This window comes from Ammospiza caudacuta, chromosome 2 (assembly GCF_027887145.1).
Source record: "Ammospiza caudacuta isolate bAmmCau1 chromosome 2, bAmmCau1.pri, whole genome shotgun sequence".
Classification (NCBI taxonomy): Eukaryota; Metazoa; Chordata; class Aves; order Passeriformes; family Passerellidae; genus Ammospiza; species Ammospiza caudacuta.
The window spans coordinates 89,268,149-89,291,789 of NC_080594.1; the positions used below are offsets into that span (position 1 = coordinate 89,268,149).

General features: G+C 40.8%; 1 protein-coding gene across 1 annotated transcript in view; it reads left to right on the plus strand.

Annotated features, from left to right (window-relative positions):
• Window positions 1-16,195, plus strand: part of ATP10A (ATPase phospholipid transporting 10A (putative)) — a 108,836-nt gene extending 92,641 nt beyond the window's left edge. The window contains exons 14-21 of the mRNA XM_058825077.1: window positions 738-1,059; window positions 3,317-3,393; window positions 6,698-6,823; window positions 11,055-11,255; window positions 13,458-13,538; window positions 13,629-13,733; window positions 14,082-14,269; window positions 14,963-16,195. Of these exons, the coding sequence (XP_058681060.1) occupies window positions 738-1,059; window positions 3,317-3,393; window positions 6,698-6,823; window positions 11,055-11,255; window positions 13,458-13,538; window positions 13,629-13,733; window positions 14,082-14,269; window positions 14,963-15,668 (1,806 nt within the window). The 3' untranslated portion in view covers window positions 15,669-16,195. The remainder of the gene's footprint in view (window positions 1-737; window positions 1,060-3,316; window positions 3,394-6,697; window positions 6,824-11,054; window positions 11,256-13,457; window positions 13,539-13,628; window positions 13,734-14,081; window positions 14,270-14,962) is intronic.
• Window positions 16,196-23,641: the final 7,446 nt, after the last annotated feature.

A 23,641-nucleotide genomic window follows, 5' to 3' on the forward strand; every position in this document is an offset into this window, starting at 1 on the left:
AAGCAGTCACAAAGAGTTTCCTGATATGGTCTAACATACCAGGAACCAGACTGATAGTGCTGTAGTCCTTTTATGGGGTGATAAAATTGGACTTCAGATCAGCAGAGGAGAGGTAGGCCGTCAGTATTCAGCTCCAATTTCTTTCAAAAAGGAAGAAAAGATAACAGCAATTTCCATTCTTGGGTGTACCAACTGAACTGGTAAATTAATTTTCCATGGTTTTTCTTTTTAGTCATACTTTGCTGCAAGACCAATAGCATTTCTTTTAAATGTTCTTATATTCTCAATAACATCTTCTAGTTGAGTATGGCTAGGAGAGAGATTTCAGCTTAAATAACCTTTAATTGGCCTTTAACAATGCATAACTCTTTGATCTGAGTTGTGGGTGTATACATGGTGTTCATCACCATAATGGAGTTCATCACATACTTAACTTGGTACCAATTATATATCATTTCTCAGCACTGTTATTCTGAGAAGGAGCTAAAAGAAATTTAGCATACAAAAGTACATGTTAAAGAATTAGATTTTAAGCCTTTCTACTCTTTACTGTTGTTATATCTTCTGCTAGAGTTAAGTGTGTTCAGAACAAGTAGAAGATTATTAGAAATTAAAACTTTACCAGCACAGCAAATAATACATTCCCCATATTAGTTATGCCTAAACATACAGCAAACAGAAGCCTTTCAATACATGTTCTTTTCTCTCAAGCATTTTTATTTTGAATTTCTTTTCAGGAGACTTGTGCTGTCTTGCTGGAACAGTGTCTGCAATGTGTAGAGTCTAAATTTTCAAACAACACAATAGACGGAGCTACTGGAAACATGACTGTTGGGTTCACCCCTCTCTATCCACCTTCCTCCCCTGTGCTCTCCAGCTTGGGCCTAGTTATTGATGGAAGGACTCTAGCTTATGCCCTGGAACCCACACTAGAAGATAAATTTCTTGCACTAGCCAAGCAATGCCGTTCAGTCCTGTGCTGTCGCTCTACTCCACTCCAAAAGAGCATGGTAGTGAAACTAGTCAGAGACAAACTCAAAGCAATGACCTTGGCAATAGGTAAATACCTCCGTTTATACTAGTCTGCCTTGATGTATACTGTGTCTTGAAAATTTTGATTTTTTTTGACATGCAACAGAGCCCTCCCAGCTGCCTCACAAATGAAGCAGCCTTCCAGTTTTGTCTGAAAACATGTTGAACAATTCTAATATATTTATTCTAACATACTTACTCAAAACCAGGATAAAGCTCTGGAGTAGTATTTGGGATTTCTTCCTTCACAAGTTAGGTAATCAGGACCTAGTTATGCTAAGAGGTTTTGACATGTGTAAACACATCTGTGAAGAACTCGGTTATCTTATGCTGTGCAAAACACTATTTTGCAATCACTGTATTGTACCCAAAAATACTGTGCTCAGTGCTGTTTCACCCAATCGTGCCTAAACTCAAGGTTCTGTCTTTATCATCACAAGGCAGCCATAAGCACAGGCTATGACTTGGCCTTGTCAGTATAGAGAGTGGATTTACAACTGGTGTCATAACAACACTTACACTTCCCACCTAATCACTCAACTGGCAAAGGGGAGATTTTGGCAGTCCATCTCTCTTAAGTTTGACAGGATCTTCCCTGTTTCTATGATTTTTACACTAGTCAATCAGCTCTTCTTACCCTAGCTCAAGTTTAGGTTCATGTTTCATTTGAAGATATGCTTTCAGCATATACTGTCACAAATACACTTGTTTTCATCTATCTGTGTTGGTTAATTATATCTGGAACACACATGGGTGGGACCTGCCCATGAGAAACCCTAAGTACATATAAAAGTTGTATATCAACATCACCAAATATGTGCTGATTATCACAATCTTTATGCTGAATGTATTATATCTTGCTCAAATATTCCTCCCTCCCACTGAATTTATATCTTTGGCTAACTGACTGTTAATAATTTTCATATGTTGTAAAAAACATCTGGCTCATTAACTTGAATTATCCAGAATGCTTAAAAACACTAGTGGAGACTGGGCAGCTTGTATGTTCTTTCTTTCTGAGCAACTTGAGCCTATGAGTTGAGCTTAAGCTCCTGCTCTGGCTTAAAGCCTAGGTGTATGCATCCTCCCTTTTAACTAACACAACCTAATTTGGGTTGTAGCCTGGAGAAAAGGAGACGCAGGGGTGGCCTTTTCACTCTCTACAATTTCCTGAAAGGAAGGACTGCTTCCTTGTAGTCAGGTTGATCTCTTTCTCCAGACAGCAGCTGACAGAACCAGAGGACACAGTCTTAAGCTGCACCAAAGGAAATATAGGTTGGATGTTAGGAAAAAGTTTTTACGGAAAGAGTGATACAGTACTGGAATGGTCTGCCCAGGGAGGTGGTGGAGTCACCATCCCTGGATATCTTTAGAAAAGGATTGGGTATGGCACTCAGTGCCATGGTTTAGTTGAGGGGTTAGGACATGGGCTAGATGATCTTGAAGGTCTCTTCCAGAGAGAGCTTTGTCTGGTGAGTGGCTACCACTCTTACACATGCCAACAGGAGGGAAACTGATGACATGTGGTGGGCACCTCAGCCGCTGAAGTTCAAAAGCAAGTGTCTTGTTATAAGCTAACACAGTGTCATTTTCCATTAGTACGCTGGCTGTAAATTTAAGAGGATAAGAACTAGATACGTATCTCATTCTAGTATCCTGTCTACAGCACCTATCACTTGTGGGATCATGATTGCAAGCAGAGTAGGGAGTGGTGGCTCTGCAACCAGTCCAGTTAAATTGCCTTGCATGTACTGAAGATCTCAGACTGGTCAACCCTACTCTCTTGACTTTTTCTTTCATTCATCTACTTTTTAACTTTTTTTAGTATTTTACAGTGTAGACATTTTCGTTGGCTTTAGGCCTTCTTGCACATTTAATTCTTAGTCATACCTGATTGCAGGCAGACTCTTAATCAGGAAGCAGAAGTATTGTGGATGCTTATTTTCATCATTCTGCTGTTTACTATTGGTGCAGTTCAAGCCTGATACCTAAATTTTAGGTATTATTAAAAAGAGATGGATTTGTTTTATTGTTACTTTCCTGTGATAAAAAGATCTAAAAAGATCAGAATGTCTTGGAAACTTTGCAAGCTTTGAACTTTATATTTTAAAGGTGTATCCTCTCCTATAGCACATCTCCCTTACTATAAACAACCAACACTTAGTAAATATCTTTCTTACTATACTCAACCAACACTCAATAGCAACTGTTTTTCCTTTGTTTTGTTGCTGCCAGCTATTGTTGATCTGCTAGTGACAGCAAAACTGCATTTTGTCATCTTTAGGTGATGGTGCTAATGATGTCAGCATGATCCAAGTGGCAGATGTTGGTGTGGGGATTTCTGGTCAAGAAGGCATGCAGGTAATCTTGCTCATCCATGAGGGCATGAAACACTTCTTATCGGTCAGATTGTTCAGACTGCCTCTGGATAGTCAGCACAAGTAAAGGAAAAGCAGCAAGTTGTGCTGAGGAGTGCCAGTTTTGTCTTATAAGGGCTCTCTCAGCTTGAGTTTGAGCTCACACATGTTCTGAGATCCATGACTGTTTACAAACACTCTGCCCTCACAGAAAATTGAACTTACCAGATCTCTCTAAGCAATATGATTAAAGAAATAATTTGCTAAATAATTGTTTAAAGGAGAAAAAAAACCCTCAGCTATGCATTATTTAAGAAATAAAGGTTCATGTCATTCCCCTCTCTCCTGTATTGCTTGGGTATACTTCTTCTATGGAGTGGCTGCACAAGCCAGTACAACTGATGTAATAGCTATTTGTATAGTGTGGTGGTGACCCTTAGCCCAGCCACCCACACATCTCACTCACTCAGCTTATTCAGACAGCAAAACAGTAAATAAAGTAGAAATTGTGGCCTTTTGCAGAACCACTGCTCCTCACACCTTATAGCAAGTCTTGGTTTGGCCACATTTCCAGTCAAAGGGAATAGCAGGATGAGGGTGCTTGCCTTGTAGTCTCCTGAATGTGTTCCATCCGGGGTTTACTGCATTTCCACTGTGTAAGAGGTACTTCTCTCATCCCCAGAAGAGAGGATGTATATGTATAGGATGTATGTATTATCTCAGCCTCCTCTACTGCTAGTGCAGATCAGTTGCAGTGTCAGGACCAGACGTGGCAGTAAGACACAGAGAATGAGGAGGATACCTTATTTCCACAACCTGCCTTGTATTTGGGCAGGCTGATTGCAAGAGAAAACAGAGTAGCTGAGTATATGTCAAACAGCTCTACCAGGAAAGTGGGAAGTGTTTCCATCCTGAGGACCTGAGCAGATGAGCATGCTCCTTAACTTAGTTACCAGTGGGTGGTTCTCTGACCCAAATTGCATTTTTTGCAACATTGGCTGGATGTTTTGCTCAAAAGGGAAGAGAGGCCTCCCTCACACAGTGCACAAGTTGGCTGTAGAATTTTATTTAATGGGATTTCATGAATGCTGTCATTTATTTGGGTCGACACAAAAAAACTTATAAAACAAAAATGTAATTGAGCTATGAACTTGGGTATCAACTTTTTGCATTTTCTGACTCCTGATCAGCAGAAGCTAGGACAGGTCACTGGAGAAAAGTCAGTGGATATTTTTCTTATTTATCATGCACTTTTCACTGTGTATGCATCTTCAAATCCTGCAGGCAGTCCAAGCTCCAGAGAGCTCAGAGAAGGCTGGTTTTGTGGGCTCCCCTCCAAACCTATAAATTCAAAAAAATATGCTGCAAACATTTTTCTTGGGTCTTACCACCTCTTATGAACTTACCAATAAGCTGCATCATCTATGTATTAATTCAGATACTTTTTTTCCTAATGCAGACATAAACTGTTCATAGCATTTTTTGACTCTTTGCCCTTTTATGCCACTTTCAGTTCAGCTTGTACACTTATAATAACTGGTTCTCAAATCCTCTGGCTTTTGCAGTGTATCCGGGTCTGAAAGCTGTTGTCTCATTAACTCATTAAACTACCTGGTTTTATTTCTAAATGAAAGTTCAGCAGAGTTGAAAATGTTTATAGATTGCTTCCCTTACTGCGAGTCCTAAGGACCCACACAGACCTCTTTACTATGAACAACTGTCAGAATTGCACACATGCAGGTACTCAGAAGGTGTTGAGCATTTAGATGCCTAAGACAGCAATACTGTCTGATTTATTTTCTTTTCACATTCTGTGGAAGCATGTGGAGCTGGAGGAAAAAAAAATAAATGTGAAAATCAAGTGGGTATTTTGAGCCTAAGTAAACATGCAAATGTAATTGGATAACATATCTTTCTCTCTATGTTCCTCACCATAAAAAATGGAATAAAAAAAGAAAGAAATCGTGACACTTCTCAGAGCCTGCTGAGAAGTAGTGTGTTAGAAGCACAAATGAAGCTAACGGGTTTGTTTTGACATTGGAATAGGCTGAGATGGGCTGGAGGACAAGGAAGCAGACATAGCATAGCTGTTTTCTACTCAAACTGCAAGATAGCTGTGTGTCTGCAAGACAAATCAGACTTCAGTGCAGGGAGGTTATAACAAGTATGTCTCAGTACCTGAGAAATCCTAGGATGTGTCAACATATTAAAAAGTTTCTCAGTCCTCATATATAGCTACTGCTTAAATTGCAATGCATTTTTACACCTTCTCTTGCATACTGTTTTAGAGTTTATTTTATTAGCTTCTACAAGCACCTACTTGGGAAAACTAAGCCCTTTTGATGTTCTACCAAGAAAGAGAATTAGGAAAACTTAAAAGGAAATATGTCTCTCATTTAAAAATACAGCCAAAGTATATCTAGCAGAGTGTAAAGAAGATACTGCTCCTTTGGAGGTTTTCACCTTTCCTCCTGTTTTTGCTGAACTGAATTGTGAGAAGAAAGGTGATACCAAAACAGAAAAAGAAATGTAAAATAATACTAAATTAAATCTTAGTGTGATCTTAGGGATAAGGAAAATCATGAAACACCCCTGATAACACAAGTAGGTCTCATCTAGATACACAGTACCCTGAAATTTAGTCAGAATTAGAGAGAAACTGTGATTCATTTTGTCAGTGTCATCTGACAGTCTGCACAGTCCCAGAGGACTCTCATCTAGTGTGATTTTTTCTCATACACAGTTACAGAAAATGTGTCATTTTAAAAATCCCTCAAAATATTGATATCTCAGGACAGCCAAGTAAACTGTATAAACCAGGTCTGCAAATTAAATTAAAACTAATATTTTTGTTGTTTTTTCTTTTAAAGTCAAATTATTATGATGCAACCACTTAATTGTGCTGTTCTTATCTTTTTCTCTGGAAATTCATTTTGCCCTGTAAGTGCACTGTGGTTTTTACAGAGAAAGATAGAGCCACCAAGGTCTTCACACACGAGCCTTGGGCTTTCATGCTTGTGCAACTGCAATTGCCAGCCATTCTCCCACATCCAGCTCTTTGTTGTTGCTTGTCACCATCTGCAATGCAGGCTGTAATCTCCTCTGGGTGAGGACCGGGTTGCCTTGAGTTTGCTCGTGGGTATTGCACATCCATGGAGCAATAGCTGCGCTTCGTAAGCACTGTCATGAATTTCATTCTTCATGAGTACAACTTCCACTGCCTGCAGGAGTTGAGAAGATGACTAGATTCATTGGTAGTGTTGAAGGGGTGCTTTACAATAATGACTCCAACCTTTGTTTCGTTGAAGGCGGTGATGGCGAGTGACTTTGCAATCCCGAGGTTCAGGCACTTGGAGAAGCTTTTGCTTGTTCATGGCCACTGGTGTTATTCCCGACTCGCCAACATGGTGCTGTATTTCTTCTACAAAAATGCAGTAAGTGTTTGACTTGGCAGCTTTATGGCACCACATGTTTCCAGGGTTTATTTTGTGCTAAGTGAGCATTAGGTCAGCCTTCAAATGGTTTATAAATAAGCTGCAAAGAAATTTGCAGAGCTGAAAGACAGCTGGCTGCCATTTGCAAAAATACGGGACCCACTCCATAACAGCTACAGTGTGCTGCTGAATGTGCAAATTAGGTAACACAAATAACAAGCACTGCTGAAGAAAAGTTTCTTTACTGAGCAGTTTTGCAGAATTTAGCTGGCTGGATATGGGAGTCTTCAATGCCAAAGTCATCCAACATTGGTCCCAAGTAGCAGTTGAGTGTGCTTTCTCTTCCTGACTTTATCTCATCATTGTTTATGAATCACTGTACATATTTCCTGGTGCCTTGAGATAATTTGAGTCCTCTCTGTGTCTCAGATGCAGAGACTGGGAAGGTTTTTTTCCTTGATTTATCTTATTTCCAACTAATCAAAAGAGCTCATTAGAAAGGAAGCACATGGTGGTAAAGAACAGACGATGGGTCTGTGTTTCCTCCCTGGTGCATGAAACAGGACTCAATCCAGTACTGGGCATCAAGCCAGAAGCAGCTCAACTCCTTGGCCTCAACAAAGGCCCTTTGCATTGATCTTGGAGTACAAAGATGATTGATTGAAAACAGCCTAACAAGGAAACCAAGAATACCACCAGCTGGGTGGGAGTCAGTGGCAGGCACATATATTTGCTCACTTGCAACAGCTACAAATCACTTTGGGAGCAAGGCATATGAAGAAGCAAGAAAAAGAGGAGAGATAGAGCTCTCATATTTCTGTTTGCTTCAAAGGGCAATGTATGAATTGTGTGCAGGAGACTGGATTTTGTCCTCAGTATCAGAAAAAACTTTCAGTTTTGTAAAAGTTCTTTCCAATTTTAATCTAATCCTCAATTTTTATCAGAAGGAAACCATTATTTGCTCAAAATTTTGAACATCACCAGAATACCTAAGGGTGCTAAAGGATTAATGAAGTGTCTTTTTGTTAAAACAAGCATGTTAAAATAAATTCTGTGGTCAGAGCAGGGACTGCATGCAAGTGCCCTCTCAGACATAGAAGAATGAAGGGACTTCGTAATCTGAGCTGCTGCTTGAGTCAGAAATAGCAAGCAGATTTAAGTAATGCTGCACTGAGTGGAGAGCCACCTGTTGAAGTACAGCAGTGAAACGTGGTGGTGTTCAGATCCATCAGTTTTAAGGCTTAATCCTGAATGATGCTGAACATCTGTACTCCCACCCCCAGTACTGGATGTTTCCAAGGTACCCATTGACATTATCAAATCTGAACTTCCAAGAGCTGTATGCATAGCCATCTTATATTAAAAATTAAAAAAATAAACCCAGAAGTAATGCACATAAGACACTCCAGCAATCAGCAGCCAGAGATGCTGCTTATATATCAATGCTTTTGGTCAGCTTGGGTAAAATCTTCCATTTTCTGTGGTACAACCGCCCTTGATTACAAGTATTATTTCTCATGCCATTTTTAATAAGACATTTTCAGAAGCTACTGCCTCAAGGCTAGAAAATAACTGAAGAGATCTCTTTGTGTTGGCTGTGTTTTGGCAGCCTTCAAAGCTTCCTGAGAAATACTTGTTGCTTCTGACTCAAAACTGTAGCTGGATATCCAGCATATAGACATGAATACGCCTGACACAGTGCCTGCCCTTAAGGAAAGATTGTCAAAAATGGAAAGATAGGAGCACCTGAACCTTCTGCAAGGAGACTATTCTGGATGATTCTCCACAGAGAGTCAAGATAGCTGCACTGCAGACGTTCTGCAAGTTTTCTGTTTGCTTAAGTGGTTTCTTTTTCCCATTTGTTCATACTGTGAAATTTTCCATTCTCCACTAGAACCTAGCTAATTTAAAATTTAAACTTCACATTGCTGCAAAAGCCATTTTGAAACTTAGATGACTTCTCCAAGAAGATGTTTAGCTTCATGGAGATGATAAAAATACAAGTAAAATATAAACTAAAACATAGCATGATAGGCAATATCTGAGCTTGATGAAAAGGGATTTCATGTAAATAAATTTTACCTGCACATCTTCCTGTTTATACATTGTCTCTGCAAGGCAGCACTAAAAATTTTTTAACATACACTTCATTCACTGAGAAATTCTCTCTGGGACCACATTCATAAAACAGTCTCATCTGGCAGGGGAGAAAGGGAAAGATTTTTTACTTAAAATCTTTATGTAAATTTGTTTTGTCTTTTTCAGAGTGGTAATACACAGAGGCAAGAGAGAACATTTGAAATAAAATTTAAAAAACTTGTTTAATACAAAATAAAATTTCAGGAGAAAAAAAATATTATTTAAGCCTCATTTATTTGTAAAGCTTTCTTCAACAGCACTACTAAGACCCATAGTAGAACTGGAAGGAAGATTTTCAGCTGACTGTATTTTCATCAAACTATCTGTTTTTGTCAGAGCCAAATTTTTTCCAAGACAGGTTAGCAAGGCTCTAGAGAGAAAATTTACTATCTCCAGGATTAGCTGCATATTGTTTTAAAAGAGTGATAAAAAAATACATAAATTTACATATTTATTGTAATTTCTTTTTGAGAAATTACTCCAGAATTTTTTGTTGTTGTTTTTGGCATGGAGAAGAAATAATTTTCAAAATATGTTCAGTTTGGTAATGAAAATGCTGTGTCCCAGACAACTGTACTGAAGAGGGTAAGCTTTGGTAACTCAGTCTTGTTTGGGCCATAGGAAGATATTTTTCTTGAATTACATTTACAGAAACATCTCTAGAGGTTGTGCTTACAAAAATACTACCATTTAACTTTCCCTAGGGTAATTTGTAGAATGGGCTCACTAACAGTGAGGTGTATTTGCTGCTCATATACAAGACACTTCAATGTAGTATGTGAACCTTCCCTGAGCATTTATCTACTTTATGTGTGTGTATATATATATATATACACATACACACGCACACACACACACACATACACGTATGTACATTTGTGTGCTGCAGGATGTTCCTCTTATTCTGTGGCAATTCCCCTTTACAAGACAGGTTTACTCTCAAAGCAACTTTCATTGACTAAGCACAACATAGCCTTTTTTTTCCTCCTGTGTTTAATTTTCAACCACATTTGGGCACACAGATAGAACAGATCTGTATTTTCCTCTATATATCTAAAATTCATGAAGGATTAACATTCTCCATCTGACTGAAAGCTTTTTGAGAACAGAATACAAAAAGAAGAGGAAGTGAAAGGAGAGGTTATGTCATTTCCCATCTTCATCTTTAAAGTAGGAAAACCCTCAACAGTTTCCAACCGTTTTCTGGTTTTAATCACTTTACAAAGAATAATAAAAATTTTAGTCTTAGGGGAACCAAGCCCGGGAATTTATTTCCTTCTCTAGGAAGCTGGCTATCTTTTTCTAGGCCTCAAGTCCTTCATCAGGATCTGAAATCAGCACCTTTATTGAGCCCTCTGGATTCTCCATGCTGAAGACATTGTAGAAAAAATGAGTTGTGTGGTTTGTTTCTTTTTGGGTGATTCCTACCCAAGTAGATGAACAACCCCTCTGCCTCTGTGTATGCATCTGATTCCTTCCTTGAGCTGAAGAAGGAGATTGAGGAATCTTTACAGCACTGCTAATTTGCTGAGTGTCAAAGCACAAAGATTGAATAGTTAAGATGATTTTTCTAGACCTTACAGTTTCACCTTCCTTGCTGCTACTGGTCTCATGTTGATCTTGAGAGAAGGCTCTGCATTTATCTGTTGTAGACTGCAGAAGTCTCCCAAAACATCTCCAGCCAGCAGAGGGTATTATTGTGGCAATTCTTGTTCTTACAGTAGCTGTGTAAGTGCTGTGACATCAGTACTCATTTACCTAGAGGTCAGTGGTGGTTGGGAGAGCTTTTTACAGTTAGTTAAATTGCACTTCAGTGTTTCACTTGAACTGAAAGTGAATTTTATATGATGCCCAAGGTCTAAGGTTGCAGCAGCACAAAGACTTGCAGGTGTGCCAGGTGTTTGCAGCTTAGCCAAGTGGTACATGCATCAGGAAGTGAGTTAAAGAGCAGGTATCCTCACAAGGATTGCTCACATGTTCAGCATTCATAGATAAGTTCTTGCAGAGCTGGAATGAGAATGGTTTCAGAACACAGTGGGATGATGATCCTCCTTATCTTGTTATATTTACAGCATTGCTTGTTCTGTTTCAGATGTTTGTGGCCCTTCTCTTCTGGTACCAGTTCTACTGCGGGTTCTCTGGCTCATCAATGATTGATCAGTGGTATCTGATCTTCTTTAATTTATTCTTCTCTTCTCTTCCACAACTGGTTACTGGTGTGCTGGATAAGGATGTGCCAGCTGAAGTGTTAATTGCTGTACCTCAGCTTTATAAAAGCGGACAGAATATGGAGGTAAAAACTTCCTGATTGCTGCAGTTTCTTTCCTGAACATCTTTAGTTTCGACTGAAAACCAGCCCTGCTCCCAAAGAGTAGATGAGTGATAAATACAGTCTGAGAAGTCAGTGTTATTACTCTGTGATACTTCTTATCTGAGTCAAAATGCCAAAAGTATACTTAAACAAAAGACACACTAACAAAAAAAGCCCCAGCCAGCCATATTTTTAATACGTGTCAGGAGAGAAGGCTGGATGATTTAATTAAATCTAAACTGAACACCTCCTTCTTGGTCCAGGCTCACAAATAACAAAAAAAAAAACCAAAACAGATTGCACTTTGTAGCTAGTGCAGGCTTTTACAGAATAACCTCACAGTACTTATTCAAAACTTCACTTCCCAGCCCTTTACAAAAAGAAGACAAAGATGGCTTTGGTAGTAAGCACTTAAACTTAGTCTCTGAGGGAAGTAGTCACAGATGACAGATTCAGCTGAAATATCTGTTGAAAACACCTTGTCCCCATCTGCTTGAATTGCACAATGAAAACAAAAGGAATTGCAGGAGAAATTTGAACCAAACCGTTCCTGGTAATTACAGGTACAGTGTGCCGTGGGAAAATCTTGCTGTTTGGCAAACTATCTATATGGGGAGGACCTTGTTTTAAGGGCAAAAGTCTTCTTAAAAATGTCTTACAAAGCTGTCCTCTTAGAGGACACAGTAAGTGGTTTTTGCCTCCAAGTGTACACCTGTATTTGGTACCCCACACATGTAGTAGCATTGCTAGATACTCTCCTGGAAAGATGAAAGGAGAATTTGAGTATAACTTATTTTAGTCCATTAGTCCAAACTGTCCTTTTCATCTGTTGTTTTCTGTTTTCTACATTTCTTCTGTTTCAGTGCATCGCACTTGATAGATCTGTACTATTAATATCTTCCTCTCTTGCACATTTTTAGGATGATAGAAATCTTGTAATGCCTTAAGGCTTGTTGGGAGGTTATGTCTGCCTGTCTTCAGCTGGCAAACTGAGAAGTCTCCCAGGTTCACAGAACAGTTATTTCTCATAGAGAAGCCCAGAAATCATTCTAAGTTTTTTTGTTTGCTTGTTTCTTTGGGGTTTTTGTTTGGTTTTTGGGTTTTTTAAAATCTATTGATCATATTCCCTTTATAGTTACCTAAAAAGGGATTTTAAAAACCTAAAAATCTTGTTTGAGGTGGGATCTCTTTCAAAAAGGGCCTATAGTATCATAGAATAGTTTAGATGGCACTGGAGGCCATCTGATCCAGACCCCTGGTCAAAACAGCTGCAAACCAGGATGAGGTTTCTCAGGTCTTTATCTAGTCCAGTTTTGAATGTCTCCAGCACTGGAGATTCCACAATTCCTCTGAGCAGGCTGATGCAGTAATTAACCATGCTAGTTCAGGAGGCCAAGTAACATCATAATTCTTTCGAACCATCTTTCCATTCCCATTTTTAGTCTACAATGATATTTTCCACAAAAGGAAGAAGACCTGACCAAGCTAGTTATTGGAGATGTAGAATATATACCAAAATTACATAACCATTTTTCCATTTATAAACTATTTTTCCTTATATCTAGGTCCCTTATATAACCATCCATATCCCTGCAATTGTATATTTCTGTAAACCAAAATGTTAGTTTAATATTGGGTTTTAGCAAGCATTTTTATGCACATACTTAGAGATGTGTATATATATATATATGTTTTATATAAATATTTGTAGCATAAATTGCTGCATGAATTGCCACTAAAGACCTTTGTTGTGAATGTTCTCTAAGTACATGTGCATTTTCTGTTTTCTGCCAATAAATACCCTGTGTTTGTGCTTATGCCTATGTGATGTAGAACCCATTTATTCCTGTTCATTAGTGGTCTGACTGTAGTGCATAAAAAAGGGCACCTTCATAAACGTTTCCTGTCCTGAGCATCAGATTAAAATTACATCCTCTGCCAAGGAAAAAAAAAACCAAAAAAAAGAAAAAAGAGGCAAAATACTTTCATCCCAGAACAGAGTGACTTGCAGGTAGACTGTTCGTGCTTCATCCCCCAGGGTAGCTAAATGATTGGCAAAGTTATGAAGCTATTTTCCCAAGCCCTTAAAACTGCCCTTGAAACATCCCCCTCAAAATACCTATCCTGGCAGAGAGGATCTTCATTATGATCTGATCTTCTTTATGTTTTTTTTTAACAACACAGGAGTACCAACCACACATGTTCTGGATGAACATGATTGATGCTATGTATCAAAGCCTGGTTTGCTTCTTCATCCCCTATTTTGTAAGTGTTTGGTTTAAGCCATTCTATTTCAAGCATTTGGAGGAGAACTGGCAACACAGCTTGGGCTAAATTCTGTCTTCTTTCTTACAGACTTACTATGATTCAGAGGTGGATATCTTCTCCTGGGGAACTCCCATCACCACAATAGCTCTTTTCACCATCATCCTGCATTTGGCTATTGAAACCAAAACTTGGGTAAGATACCCACAGCCTACATAGATGTATGCCAGCCACTGGCATGGACATAATTCTTCTCTTAGTGCCACCTTTCAAAAACATAAGATGGTTGCTCCTTTCCCTCAGCACATTCTGTTTTTAGCAGGCATTTTAAAAAAGCATGGAAAGGGTTTTAAAATATGATCTGCAAACAGCTTTGTAGTGTTGTATTTATAAGAGTTTTTAAATATACAAGACTCTAAACTCTTTGCTGTGCATAGATTTGACTCCAGAAATTAAGAAGTTTTAATATAAGTCACAGCAAACTTCTCAGAATATAAAGAATCATTACACTTATGTTGTTGATTTTTTTGGTTTTTGTTCTAGACTTTTCTCCACTGGTCATCTTGCATCTTCAGTATAATTTTATTTTTCTTTGTGGCTCTGGTTTACAATGCTTCTTGCCCAGTCTGCCATCCTCCATCCAATCCCTACTGGACCATGGAAAGGCTGATGGGAGACCCTATGTTCTATTTCACTTGCATTATATCACCAGTTGTTGCATTGCTGCCCAGGTATTGTATCTTCTCTCATGTCTTTTTTTGTATATAAAGGCACTTCATGTATATGATTGGGAGAGCAAGAACATCTTACACTCCCCACCTTTTGTTTTGCCTAACAGCCAATTGAGTTTCTTTCAGTAGGTGATTATTTGAAATCAGGCTGTCTAACCTGTTCTGTGCTCCTGACCACAGGAACAGACCACAGCTCCTGGCCAAGGACCACAGGAATGGGATAATTGTAGTCTGTTGGTCAAACCTCCTGGCCATGCAGAGGTTTGCTACCCTGCGAGGTTTTCTGTGATGCTTCTGGATTCAGTCCATCCTCACATAAAATGCACAGTACCCAAATTCTGATAGTTTGTTGTGAACATACTTGCTTATTTGCAGATGTAGGAAACTTGCTCTGCAGACTTATCCCTATTTCCTTTCCTCATCAGGAAAGATGAAAGACTGTGTGTAATCACAAGGTGGATCACTGGCTAAAGATACAGATTTATTACACTGCCTAATTAAGTTATTAATCAAAATATTAGCCCAGCATCCAGAACTGTCCATCTGCAAGCTTTCTTGTATGGAGCATAGGAACAGCACATAGAACTGTCCTATTTTTCTGTGTTGCACTTTTGTCTTGGATGTTTTCCCTTAATAACGTATTGGGTATTTCCTTCTTCCATTTCTTCTCACATGGCCATTCTCATCTTGCAGGTTCCTGTACAGAACCCTTCAGGGAACACTATTCCCAACCCAGCTTCAGCTTGGACGCCAGCTGAGTAAACTGTCCCCAGAGACTCGTGCCCAGCTCCTCACTGAGTTGAATGTAAAGGAGACAATGTGTCAGACACGGCTCTTTGCAGACAGCTTCTTCCCGAGCCTCAGCTCAAACGCCAGTGATTGTTACAAGGCTGATAACCAAAGCACTCCTTTGCCAGCCTCTCCTAAAACAAGGGAGTCACTTCTCCGAGAGGACACAAAGGCAGACCACAAAACAGATCAGACTGCGGCTGCCTCTCCCCAGGGTGCTGTGCTGTATGAGGAAAACAAGCTTCCCTCATCAGCAGCTGCTCTGGAAAGGTCCATGGGGTTTCGGGAAGTTCAATGTGGCACTGCAGAGGTGGAGTCGTTGCCTGTGGGAACAACATTCCCATGGAGCTCAGCAGTCGACCAAGCAGACTTCAGTTTGTTGAAGTGGATCACATCAACTCCACTGTTCAGTCACATTGGGACTGTTTTACAGGTGTCATCAAGCAGTTTACAAAATGAAGCACAGGACAGTATGTGTGTGCTTGGCTCTTCTTTGCATGTGGACTTCAAAGGCTTAAAAGAAGAGAGCTCAAATAACTTGCAGGACAAAATGAAAGGAACCCCAACTGATCATTGTAAAAATGACAATTCTGAGACCACCTTTTTATGATGTGGGCCTTAAATATATTTATATATTTTCTATTTGCACACATTTATAGTGAGATTACTCTATTTGTTTCCAAAGGTGAAACAGAAAATCAAAGGTACAGAATGATTATTTAAGAATGTTTAAATACAGTTTATTAAGAGCTTTAAATATAAAAAGAAACACTTGAAAGTTCCATTTATATTGTTTTATTTTTTCATCTCATTTTGTAAAGAAATGCCTTTTCTTTATTTTTCAGATGCTTCTCTTTTATTCTGACACATACTGTAAAAGCAAAGGATCTATCTTCTATATTTGAAAGGATTAGATTCAGCAACAATTACTGATATCATTATAGGCCATTCAGTAATCAAGGAGGAAAAACCATGATAATAAAGAGTCACTGTATTCCATCCATCATCTGCTTGCCAGTGTATTTTGTCACTGAGGCAAAGCTGTGGAATTATTATACACCTTTCTGTAAATGTTAACAATATCTTACCACCGCATTAATAATACTGGTATTTTATAAATGACACCATGTTCTGATATTGCAGCCATAGCATTTGATGTGTCATGATAAAACAATAAATAAATGACATCCATATTGCAAGGTGACTTCCCAGTCTGGCATTAATTGTAACTCAGCCCTTCCCTTGCAGTAGCTGGTATTTGGCTGGGCATGGCCTTACATCATGCTGTACAAAAAGCTTGCTGCTTGTTTGTAAGGAAGGATTTGGTGGCAGAGAACTGGTGCCTCATGTCTGCTGTAGAGTTTGAGCTGGGAAGCCTGTGATCTTGGGTGCTGGAGCACTACCACAGCCACTGCTGTTGAAGAGATCTGTTGTGCTTGCTGGTGGGGTGAAGGACTGGCAGAGTGGAATTTTGTGAGACACCTTTGCTGATGTTTCAGTCAGCTTAAATGGAGTCCTTGTGGGTAGTGAAGCTGAATGACCAGCTGTGAGGGTACGTGATAAGCAGAGCTATTTGAGCCTGGTGCAAAGCAGCCTATGTCCAGTCCCAAAAGCAGGAAGCTGCACTGCTTTCTGAGGTTATCTCTGAGCCCACCTCACATGGTTGTAAACCCCAGACTGCCAGGGGTACACGGCTGTGGAGCTGCCCTGTGCCAGCCTGATGGATCCCAGGGGATTTAGCCTGGAATGCTGCTGGTTCTTTCACACCTGCTCACCATGACCACATGTGAACTATCTGCTGCACTTCTTTTCCTCACTGAAGGCTTTCGTGGCCTTTTTATTGCTTGCCATCAGTTTTTCTAAGGCCACAACTTGTTCGTGCCATGCTCTGTGCCTGGCAACCTGCCTGCCACGTGGATTGCCTCAGCGTGGTAAGACTCAGTGCCTACCATCTGTCACTTGCTAATTCACTCAGGATCTTTTTCTTTTTCAGAGATTTATATACACTGGCCTCTTTCCCAAAGGCTGAATTGATAATATGATACTGTAAACTGCCGATGAAAGGAAGAGATGAAAGCAATGTAAATAAGAGCAGTCAGCCTGTAAATATGTTACCCTCATGAAACATGACACATCCACATGTAACTAAACTGCATTTTGGGATTAGAATTGACTGGGGACAGGGGACAAGGGAAAGGCACTAAGGGACTCACTATTGCAGCCTCCTGTGAACAGCTCTTAGCATTATTGATTTGAAAAAAATGAAGCTGAACTTCTTCCTTTAACTCTTGAGATGAAGAGGAACGTTGGTTTATATGTATGGGTTTAGTGGAGGAAAGCACATCTATTGACTCGTTTATTTCTGGCTGAAAATGTGCTGGCGCTCCTGTGCTACAGAAATTGTGACAGAAATGAGGCAGTTTGAGTGGCCACTCAGTTTCCACAAAGGCAGGTGAGCATCTGCCCTGTCAGTGCCAACAGGAGGCAGGAGTGTGGGTCTTGGCACAGCCCTCTGAGGCAGGGCAGATGCTGTGCTGTCACAGCACTCTCCACTCACTGGTGAGGAGCCTGTAGGACTCAGCTCAGCTGCAGAAACCTCCTTTGCTAAGGTCTCCAGCTGAGGGACAAAGCCCCTGTTCAGGTATCTCTGCTTGCTCTACCAGCCTGCTCACTCTGCATAGTAACTGCTGGCATGACCTTGCAGGTAATCTTTTTGCAAGGTTGGCTGGATGTATTTAACACGTCCTGTGCAGAGATTGCCAATGTAAATAACTCATCTGTGTGGAGATGGAGTGTCTTTTAATGTCAGAGGAGAAGTCAAGTGACACTTCGAAATGTGTGAATGTTGCCATCTGGTTAGAAACCTTCATCTGCTTGTAAAACAGAATCTCACAGAAGGACACAGAGTCAGATACCAGGTGGGCAGAGTTCATAGGTTTGCAGGATGTTAAATTCAGTCTAAGAGTGTCATGGGGTCATAGCAGGAGCTTGCCAGGGATGTTGCAGGTGTGTGCCCTCTCTCAGTTACTGTAGCAGCCCTAACAGCCAGGTGAGTATCTCCTGAGGTTATTGACTCCTCTGCATCAGGAGTCACCTCCTTTTCACAGCAGGATTGGTGTCCCACAGGCCTTCGTGGCATTTGCTGGCAGCAGAAAAGGCTGGAGCATCACTGGGGTTTGGTTCAAGGCTGTATTTCATTATGCTCTCCTCAGAAAGAACCTAAACTCCTCTCTGGCCATGCCCTTGCAATACAAGATTTGGTTTAGTTGTTGTGCTGTCGGTGTTTCAAAGATTATTTTTGTAGGTAAGGCATGGAAGGATTCCTTTGGGACTGAGAGGTGCTCATGCACTGCCAGATAGATGTGTTAAGTTGCCACTGTGGGTGTGAGTTGTACATCTGCTTCATATATTTAGGGAAACTGTAGATCTCAATCCTCAGCTGCTGCAACATCATAGCATCTCCAGTATCTGCAAGATGACTTACCCCAGCTGGGAATCAGGCCTCCATAACTGCTCTATTTTTGCAAAATAAAAATTTTAAAAAAAAAATCTTTAGAGATTGATTTTGAAATACCTAAGCTATAAATTAATCCCTTCATACTAAAAGATAAAATATCCTTATTGTAGCAGCAATCCTTAAAAAAATTATTAATTTAATCTTAAATAAACCAAATGATCCTGCTGACCTGAATGGAGCAGTGGCCTCAGCAGGGTTTCTGCTGTACCTACAGATGGGCAGGAAGATGTGCCACACTGAGGCCAAGGTGTCCCAAACCCGCACAGAGAGTTACCTGAAGGCAAGAACCAGGTCAGTTGGATGTTAGCAAGCAAGTTGTCTCCATTTTCTTTTGGGAGATACATTGTAAAATAACATCAATAAATTGTAACTTAAACCACAGTTTGGAGGGGAAAAAAGCCCAAACATTTCACATTTGGAAAGAAAATATTAAGCGAACTAATTATTTACATTTTAATCAGTTCTCCCTTCAGCAGCCAGAAGACAAACACATCAAAACATGTTTCTTGCTGGGTTTTAGGACTTGTCAACATTTTGAAGCTGCTATTAATATTTGAAACATTTTAGCTAAATAAACACTAATTGCTTTTTGAAGCTGTATATATGGATTTTAATAAAATAGAAAAAGCTTGTAAAGTCATTCCTGTTGGTGCAGTTGAGCACTTGTTGTATCAGGCAAAACAAAGCTTTAAATGTGTGAGGCTAATCCACAAAAAGCATGCAACTATTTATGAAAAGATTCCACAAGGCAATTAAAACAGTACCCATGTTTGGTCTTTTACCAACAACAGCCCCCAGTACACTGCTTGAAATACTTGCACTGAATTCTGCAAGCACTTCTGTGTCTGCTTGATGTTACTGGCTGAAGTAGTCCAGATGAAATTAATGACTGAGAAGAAGAGAGTTGTGAATTAAGCATCACAGAGTTCCATACTTCTTAGTCTTATTGATGTAAACCAACTTCTCAGTGCTTTATCCATTTCCAAAATTCCTTCTGGATATATGAAGATCTTTTAGAAACAGACAAGAGTGTTCTATCAGCATGACTCTCTAATCTCAGAAATTATATCTCACACATATGCCAGGGCAGTAGAACTGGGCATATGACTGTCAAAATAGGAACAAAACAACCTTCCAGTGTTTTTTCCAGGCTTTTCCAGCTATACATCACTGTTCTGTGTGCTCAGTCATGAATCTGCTTGCCACCCTCCTGTTCTGGCTGTGAAACCACAGCTATACACCCTAAATAAAATTTCCTCAGACCTTTTCAGATTACTCAGAGACTGCTCTTGCTTCTATTACATTACTTCCCCAATGACCTTGCACTGAACTTAGACTTATCATTTATTCACACCCAATTCACTGCTCAGGGCAGCAGTCTGTGCTTGCTCCCAGTACACCTCCTGAAGGCTCTACCCACTTAATCAACAAGCACTGCTTTGCTGTGCCTTGAGCCACCTTTCATGCTCACTTTTTGCTCCACTCCAGGCTTATACATCCTAAACATCACTGACTGCCCAATGGCACACACACAAGATATGGAGGATTTGAGAAGGTTTACTCATTCAAGTTGCCACATAAAAGGGTTCTGCATGAATACTGGTTTCAGTAAATGGAGATGTTCAGCTTAAAATAAACTGTCAGAACTCTGTGTGCTTGAATCATCATGGAGTGACAATTTATAAAACATAAACAGAAATCTGCATCAAAACTTGAACTAAATAAATATATATTTTTAAAGTCTCATAATTTTGCAGCAGCTGGTTCTTGATCCAGACTGATCTATGCCGTGGGCATTTTTCAGCCCAGCATTAAATGCAGCCATGTGCTTTTGTAAGGGAGCACACATGGCAGTTCTGAAAATGATGCTGATTAAGCCATGTACTGTGATGGCACAGTAACAGGTATGTGTCAAAGGCACTGCAGATACCATGAGAAGCAGGGGCATGCAGGTGTAGCAAAGTGGGGAAGGAAGGGCACTGCTGGATGCTATTCAGAAATCCCATAGCTGATGGAGAGATAAGGGGTTCTTCAGAGCTTCCCAACTGCCTTATTTTGCCTTTGCAAAGGTTCTGCACATTGCTCTCTCTGCGTGCTGCTGGACTTGACTCCATTAGCTTAAATTTTGCTGGAGCTGTACCACAAGTGAATTTGTTTGTTAGCTGCAGCTGAGAATGGATAAGGGGCTGGAACTGAACTAATGCTGACTCAGATGGAGGCAGGTCAGCACTTGCTTTGCAAACAGGAACGTGCTGGCTGTGCCCTGGTCAGGAGCTCTCCTATGCCAAGGACCAGGGCAGGTCCCACTGCTGGTCCCACAGTTCCTCCCTCTGTTGAAAACCAGGGCAGGAGCCACAGCAAAGGGACCCTGGTGCCCTCCCAAGGCAAGCAGCCCTCCACTGCTCATTAGGCTGAGACCACAGAAGGTGGGGAATCAACAGATAACATGGCAGAGAAACTTCCTGCTCCATAAGGAATCTCCTGTGCCATTGCATAAAAGCCTCCATGTTTCTCTCCCACGCTCTCCAGAATGAATCCTGGCATGGGAAAACCCCTGGGATGGCTGCACCTCCTGCCACAGAAGATGCTATGGGCAGTCCTCTCCTGAAGGGGCCCTGAAGCACCTGCACTGAGGGCACTGCCCAGGGCTGAGAGGCACCTTTGCCAGCAGCAACAGCTCCATTGCTCACCCCCTGTGCCTCTCACTGAGGCTCCTTTCTGTGGAAGGACACTCTGTGTGATCACAGCCCACACATCTTCAGCTGAAAACACAACAGCAAAATGTTTTGCCCTGGCTTAAGAGGTATTTAACAGGTAAAGATTTACAAATGTCTCTGGGTCTGGACACCCGTATCCAGACAAGGGTTTTCCAGCTGTCCTGGGCTGTGAAACCCTGCAGTGTATCACACACTCAAGGGGATCATGGTGCTTTGTGTGCTTTAAAATCTCCTGTGGTTTCCTGAGAGCCTGACCACCCCTAAATCTTAAAATCTAGAATTAGAAGCTGCTGTTGAAAATGGCAACAGTGCCATGAGGACTATACTTTATTTACATGGAAGAAGAGCATTTAAAAGAAAATACTAACTTTTAAGGAAGGTTTTTTCTATATAGCTGCATAAGGAATTATCTCTATTTTGAGCAGTAGCTTCCATGTGGCTTCAAGTACAGATATTTGCTCTGTGCAGTAATGTCTCCCTTGATACATGAAGTGCTGTGCTACATAAATCCTTCCAAGATGAGATTTAGCATATCCTCTCCAGGGTGGGCAAAGACAGCTGGGTCCTGCAGCCAGCTCTGCTGCTGGAAGGACTTTAGTTGGGTCAGCTCTCAGAGTCCTGCTTCATCAGCTCATCTTGCATAGCACTGTCTGTGATGTGGCCCTGTGCAAGGTACAACCAAACAAGAACCTTCTGAAAAGCAGGTTAAAGGAATCAGCATTTAGCTTGCTCGTGGCTTTTGCAGCATGGAGACACACAACACATGGAAATAGTCTGCTAGTGAACACAAAATGCTTGAAAGAGCCTTCTGAGAGACCTGGAAAAGTGTCAGTGAAGAGCTGGCCAAGGTGAATAAAAGCTGCTCACACCAGGTGGAGTGCCCATTCCCTCCCTAGGGAGACATGCTGAAACTTAAATTCCTCATCATTATCTGGGCAGTTCCCCTAGCCAGGACAGGGTGCAGGATTCCAGAGGCAGTGTTGATTCATTGCTGGACCAAGGGGCCTCTCACTTTGGCCTCACACACAGCACTACTGTAGCTAAAGTTAGCATTTCCTGGCCCAAAATTCCCCGTGGTATATTGCTGGTGCTTGTTCATCACATTTCCCAAAATCTGCACAATTTTAAGTCTCCAGTTTATTCCTGGACCACCCATTTTACGTGCATGAAGGCACTGAATTGTCCCTGTAGCCAGACTTGCCTGAATACAATTCCTACCTTTGCACCCTTCCTCACTCTCCTTCCCAAAACACAATGCCCACAAAAATCTACTTGGACTTTCAGAAACCCAAACCACAACAGAGATATTGCTCACCATTAGCATGCCTAGAAACAAAGCAGAAATCTGCTAATGAAAACAGCAGAGATGCCTCTTGTTTAAGTAGTATTTTTTCTGGCATGTCCTTCACACCCCCACGACTGCCCACTGAAGGGCCTGACACTGCTTCTTATCCCATTCTTTATGTGCAAATCCTGGAAAACTTGAGAGCAAGAAGAAGGATATTGAGCTTTTCCCTTTAAAAACCTGAAAATGCAAAACTCTTCCTTTTTTTCGTTTTTTTTTTTTTTAATCAAATTGCTGATGAAAATGTGGGGGTTATATTTACAAAAAACCCAAATTACCAACAAACTCTCAGTCAACTGTGTGTACTGTTAGAGCTGCATGAACCATTTTTATCCCTAGTGGGCTGGGTGTTTGCAGTTTGTAAGATCCCTGTCATTTTGCAGACACAATTAACTTCATAACTGGATTGTTTTGCTTAACACTCAAGAACTCAATAAAACCATTATAGCTCAAAGGTCTTTGTAAGATGAGGGAAATAGAAAGTTTGAGTTGGCATCATCTGGAAACTGAGGGCAAATGATGACATCATGGGAGGCATTACAGGCAAAGACTCCTCTCCCCTGGGGGCCCCATGGAAATTACCAGTCAGTATTAGGCACCAAGACCTGCAGCTCATCTGAAGTTTTCTGAGTGTTGAAGATTAGGAGTGAATTAATTCATTAGATCCAAATGCACTGGTGGTCTCTGCAGCCATCAAAAACAGGTGGCAGCATTTGCTGTCCACTGAGTGCTGCTTTCAGCAAGGCCCACAGTGCAAGGAAGCCAGGCTCTTGGATTATTCAGTGCTAAAGAGAGAAAGAAAGATGTCAGCTTTTCCAAAAATACCCCATGTGGTTTCAGTGCCTTCAGTTGGCTGCTGTTGTAGCCCACCAGCCACCGCCCTCTTGCCAGATGGCTCCTGCTCATCCAGGACTGAGTGGAGTGGTGACTCCTGCCATGAGGTTTTGGGGACACAGCAAATGCTGAGGGGTCACAGGGGATACCTGTGTCCCTACCTGTCCCCA